The sequence below is a fragment of the Tenebrio molitor genome, chromosome 8, assembly GCF_963966145.1.
Source record: "Tenebrio molitor chromosome 8, icTenMoli1.1, whole genome shotgun sequence".
Classification (NCBI taxonomy): Eukaryota; Metazoa; Arthropoda; class Insecta; order Coleoptera; family Tenebrionidae; genus Tenebrio; species Tenebrio molitor.
The window spans coordinates 13,998,445-14,003,878 of NC_091053.1; the positions used below are offsets into that span (position 1 = coordinate 13,998,445).

General features: G+C 35.4%; 1 protein-coding gene across 1 annotated transcript; it reads right to left on the reverse strand.

Annotated features, from left to right (window-relative positions):
- Positions 1-1,298: 1,298 nt before the first annotated feature.
- On the reverse strand, positions 1,299-3,106 carry LOC138137111 (equilibrative nucleoside transporter 3-like). The gene is made up of 8 exons (XM_069056397.1): positions 2,897-3,106; positions 2,735-2,847; positions 2,437-2,683; positions 2,339-2,389; positions 1,854-2,288; positions 1,719-1,804; positions 1,468-1,667; positions 1,299-1,418 (listed from the first exon to the last, which is right to left on the reverse strand). Exons 1-8 carry the CDS (start codon positions 2,922-2,924, stop codon positions 1,307-1,309), a joined length of 1,272 nt encoding a protein of 423 aa, XP_068912498.1. The 5' UTR covers positions 2,925-3,106; the 3' UTR covers positions 1,299-1,306.
- Between the last annotated feature and the right edge of the window lie 2,328 nt (positions 3,107-5,434).

Below are 5,434 nucleotides of genomic sequence, written 5' to 3' on the forward strand. Positions count from 1 at the left end.
CATTCAAATTTGAACAATGTTGTCTAATTTATTTTGATTAAAAAATTATGGATAGAAAAAGGATGTGTTCCCATTATACATACAGGGTGTTTCTGAAATAAGTACATTAATTTTAACTGGTAATAGAACTCATCAAAAGGAACAACTTTTCACTCTGCCATTTTGGCGGAAAACGTTGCGTAGTGGCTTAAAAAAATAGGAAAGATTTTCTTAAAACCGTTCATGTCTCCAAAACTAAGCTACTTAAAAACGTGAAACAACCAGATTCTTACGAAGTGGATTTTTTTGCTATACGGGTAGATTTATTTGAATTTCGATTTCGGCGTTAAAACACGTTTTCTGGATGAAAATGGATGTTTTTTTCATATTAGGGCTGATCTCAATTAGCCATTGCAGTATTTAGTGGCGTAGGGTTATTTTAGTGAAAAATCTCTCCAATTTTTTTTTGGAATTAAACATCGTTTTTCGGCAAAATGGTAGATAGAAAAGTTGTTCCTTTTGACGAGTTCTATTACCAGTTAAAATTAATGTACTTATTTCTGTTACACTTGTATATTATTATATTTCCTATGTTATACAGGGCCATTATAAATGATTGTTCCATCGCAGTAGGCGTTGGTGACATAGTTTAATGTGCCGCAAGCCTCATAACATGAGTGAGACTAGTATCGCTGATTTGCAACTTGCCAAGAAGGAAACGGTGTCCATTTTGAACATTTGTTGCATTAAATAGAATTCAACTTATAAAATTGGTTTTTATTTAGGTAGGCTTTGAAAATATCCAATACACAAATAGTGCATTATATTCCTTGCGAAGTGGGCTTTCAAACGAGGTGTAACTTGGCATGCCCTTACATTTGAAAAAAAAGTTAGGGCTAGTTGCGCACTTTCGGGAGGAGATATGCAAAAACAATATACGCCAAAATGTGAGGAAGGAAAAACAAAAATCGACCTGTTTCAGGATTTTTTTTCAAAAATTGCCTATGTCTAAGTTATGAATTTTATTCCAGTTAAAGTTTCCACACTGTATATCTACAAGTCCTAGGAAAAGCAACAAGATGTTCTCATTTATCGCTCCTATCTAAGTTATTTTAATGGCAACAAGATTAAATCAACGATTTGCTTTCTGAAAACTGTTCGAGAGCCACTTCATTAATCGACATCTTTGAAGTGGACAAAAAGTTTCCATAACGTTCCGAAGAGGTCACAGTTTTTGTGTTTAGACACAAAATTATTATTTTGTAGTTACCTATTTAATCGAAATAAACAACACAAGACATTCATTCCAAATTTGTTTCATTTATTTCTATATTAGATCTACAGAGATAAAACTGAGAAAAGAGAGAGCTCCTAAAATAATCCCACTAACTACCATGTGGACATGATAAGCATCTTCCAATTTGTCGGAAGGCGCCAGTCTAAAAAAACAATCCAAAATGTACAATTTCGACACCTTGCAAAGCTTACTTCTGCACAACGAGAGTAGCCATGTTGACCAGGTATCCGTTAGTCAACGCAAACATTATCATTATGATGATAAACTGGTAATCGTGGTCAAAGACTACTGGTAAATGGCTCCGAGGTTGAGCATTGCAGAGCATGAACAGCGGGATGAATATGAAGACTCTCACAGCGGCAAAACCTACGAACCATTCAGCTTTGATGTTCTAAAAGTTTCATGTTGAGAAGATTGGTACAACAAGTTGATGAATTCGTACTAGTTTGAGGTGAAGAGAGATTATTCTGCCAACATAATCCAAAATGGCGTACAAACCGAATGTTATAACTGGTATAAAGTACACATCTGCAAGAAACATGATTATCTGTTGCATATTTAGACGGAATCGTCTCACCGTTCCATTGACCATTTCCTTCGCCTTCTGACACCACCAGCGACGTCAGAGCAGGATTGACAGTATTGTTGGTTGCTAAAAAGAAAACCATAATACCTGGACCCGGCCAGATTACCTTCAAAACGTCCACGATCTGCCGAAAACTCAACATCTTTCCTTTTCTCGGCTTGTAATTTTCAATGTTGAACTGATAGAATCGATTGCGTCGCGTAACAACTCCCATCAAGAACAAAGTGAACGCGATGGTCACGTTTCCCACCCAGAAGTACACCAGAGCGCTGCTTTCTGTGCTTATCGAGATCCCCAGAGAGAGAATCTGGAGACAGGCGGTGAAAATCGTGGCCATGCCTCCCCCGTTGAGGTATGCTCCAAGGTATTCTGCGGGGAAGTTTGAGATGGTGGAGTAGATGGCCATACCAAAAATCGAACTCATTGCTATAAAAAGAAATGGTAGAGACGAGAAGTTTTGATGAGGAGATGAATACCGTTGATCACAGCGACGATGAACATTGTCAGTGCAAAAAATCCTTCTTGCCCTGAAAGAGAATCATTAGAATGGGGTGGAAGAGTTTGTGGGGCTTACAGGTGTCGGTGTCGATGTGGATGAATATCGCGGCGAATATAAAACTTGTCAAGATGATGATCAGTGGTCCAAACAGTCTCACTTTGATTGAGTATTTGTGTCCGAAGAAGAGCCCCAAGAAGAGGAATGCTATGGTGGACAGTTGAAGAGTTATGGTCAGACTAGGTGAGAATTCGGTCTGGAGGACAGTTCTGTGGTTCGAGTCGATATCCTCGAAAGAAGTGTTTCGGAATTTGTGCATCCAGTACTAAAATCGTTGATTTTATTTCGTTCGGTAATAAATAACACAAATACTTACGTCGTGGGCTGTTACGAAGAAAGTCCAAGGTAGGACGTGCACCAGTCCCAGAAGGAAAAACAAAATGTAGACTATCCTGTACGCATCTTTCGGTTTGTCTCCGTTTGGTATTTCTATCATTTCAAAAATAATCTCGAGCTGGACACACTTTCCACAACTTACCGAGGGAGAGTTTTGGTTTCTTGTCCATGTCAGAGGGAGGACTTCTCGGGTTCAAGGCGTCTGTTTAAATACGTCTCCTGATTGCTAGAGATGATTCACTGCATTTTAAGTCGTATCTCTTCAAGTGTACAACTTCCAATTTCATTGTATTTGATTGTTTTAATTTCGAGAGTGATGATTGTACTGAGAACTGCTACATAATGATAACTGTGTGGCAAGTTTTCAAAATACCTATTTAACCAACAAAATATTGTTAATCGGCGATAACGATAATAATTTGAGAGTTAATTAACGAAACATATTTTTTATTACATATATCTGAATCATAATCCATGTTTTTGATACTAAATTGAGTGCAAAAAAGGATCTTTATCTAATCCCGTGGGATAAATGACACTTATCCCACTCATTTGAGTGGAATAAGGAACTTCATTACCGGACGCATTTCATTACTCCATTCAGTGGGATAAGTGAGCTTCATTACCCCACTCAGTGGGATAAGTACGTTATTATTCCACTGAGTGGTGTAATGAAACTGGCAGAAATAAATAAGATTTACCTTTTTTTTTAATTCGGGGCGGTCTTAGATAAAATTGTGTACATAACACGTGGGCTAAAGCATATTACAGGAAACTCGTGTGATTATAGATGAACTCGAATCCTGTAATATTGCTTTTATCCCACTAATTGTGTAAATAACTATTTTGTGCTGTCGTAGTTGCAATTGGCATTTTAAGTGGACGATTAGCGTGCGGCAATGGAAATGAGAAAACTCTAGTGCTGCAATGGACAAACAAGAAATCTAAGGCAAGAAAAAATAAACTAATTGTGGCAAATCAAGTATTACTGAAAGACAATTATGTCTCTAATGTTATAAAACAAAAGGTGCTTCGTAAATATTTAAAAAATGCTAAAATGTGTTAATTTTAGGTTTGGGGGGTTTACTTATAAAAATTTCGGTTGGTGACCTTGCAAGCTATAAAGTTGCGTTTGAATTTGAAATTCGAGCACTGACAGATTGACATTTGACGTATTTAGTGCTAAATTGATTACCAACATAATTTTGTTTAAGTAATATTTATTATGTTAATGATTCAAAAATATGGTTTATTACAAAAGGCAGCACAAAAAATATTGTATGGTACTCTTGTGAAAACTCCATAGCTTTACTCACTCACATACAGCGCTCGACTGCGTCTCGCGCCATATTACCGTTCGTAAAGCAACGGATCGTTTTCAACACTTGTAACATAAATAACTATTTCACGCCAGGGTAAGTGTGTAAGTGTGAGTTAAATTATACTTGCTACAAGCGACACAACGTACAGGAATATAATTCTAAAGAAGATTATCTAAAAAAAAAAATTTAAAAAAAATCGTACAGTTGCGGCCAAGGAATAGTTTACATCATTATTTTTCTATTGTAATTTTGTCAAAAATCATTGGTGTAGTGTTATCAATGAACCGAAGGTTGAAAAACGTTATTAATAAACAAGGGGTCTACACCAAATATTAATTTGCAAAAAGTTATCCTTGTACCTATTTGTTACATTGTAACTTTTCAGTTTGTTAACTTTTGGATTTTTATTTATTGTGTACAATAAAACCATTGTTTAATTTACAAAGCAGTCCTCAAATAATTGTCGGTCTTCGCTACTTACATGGTAGTGGTCGTTAGGTCATGTTAGAGGCGCATGCGCGACCTGAAAATTTCTTGCACTTGGCCTTAGCCAGAAGGTATACGATTATTAATATAGAAATCAAACCTCATGAATTTTAGACGTTGGCATTATAATTGTGCATTTTATTATTATCTGATAATGGAGGAAATTTATAAAATAAACAAGAGCAGCAATTTACATTTGTAAGAATGGGTAATTTACAAGCTTTATAACGTCAAAGAAACGTCCGTTTTAAAGCAACGGTGTTGGTGTTAACGTTTTCTTCAAAGTTTAATGACGTTTCCTGTAATTGTAACCAACAATATCCCAGAATATGTGGTAAAATGAGTTTTAGCATTGAAGATAAAGCATTAGTTATTAATAATTAATTAATTAATATTAATTAATTAATTAATTAATTAATTAATGATATATTTTTCGAGAGGTAGGCAACCAATAAAACGACTGTATACCAAGTATATTAGGCATTCACGATCTTTTTGGGACCGAGTTGGCTATGATTTTTTCTTTTCATGTTGGACTAACTGACTCAGTGATGGAACGGATGCAATTTTTTTTCCTGTCAGTGTCTGTTCGACATTTTCTTGCCACCGCATTGCCATATTTATTATTTTAATATTCGTAAGAAATTATTTATTAAGTGTGTAAAAATAATTTAAATTTCCGTCAAAGGAACAGTCAAAATTGCCAAAATAATTTTATTACGATAAAAATTTTCTATTAAACGATTTAATTTAATTTAAAAAGGACAGACCAGATTTAAGAGATCCGGCAACAATGTACCAATTCAGAAAATATAACCCTAAAGTGAAAACAACCTAACCTAACACAAAAAGTGTCAATTTCCTTTAGGGAA

Excerpts from the sequence above, each read along its gene's own strand:
- LOC138137111 (XM_069056397.1), bottom strand. The coding sequence starts at position 2,924 with ATGGACAAGAAACCAAAACTCTCCCTCG. Across the intron at positions 2,684-2,734 it reads TCTTCGTAACAGCCCACGAC|TACTGGATGCACAAATTCCG; the intron begins GTAAGTATTTGT and ends CAACGATTTTAG. Across the intron at positions 1,805-1,853 it reads AGGAAATGGTCAATGGAACG|ATGTGTACTTTATACCAGTT; the intron begins GTGAGACGATTC and ends TGTTTCTTGCAG.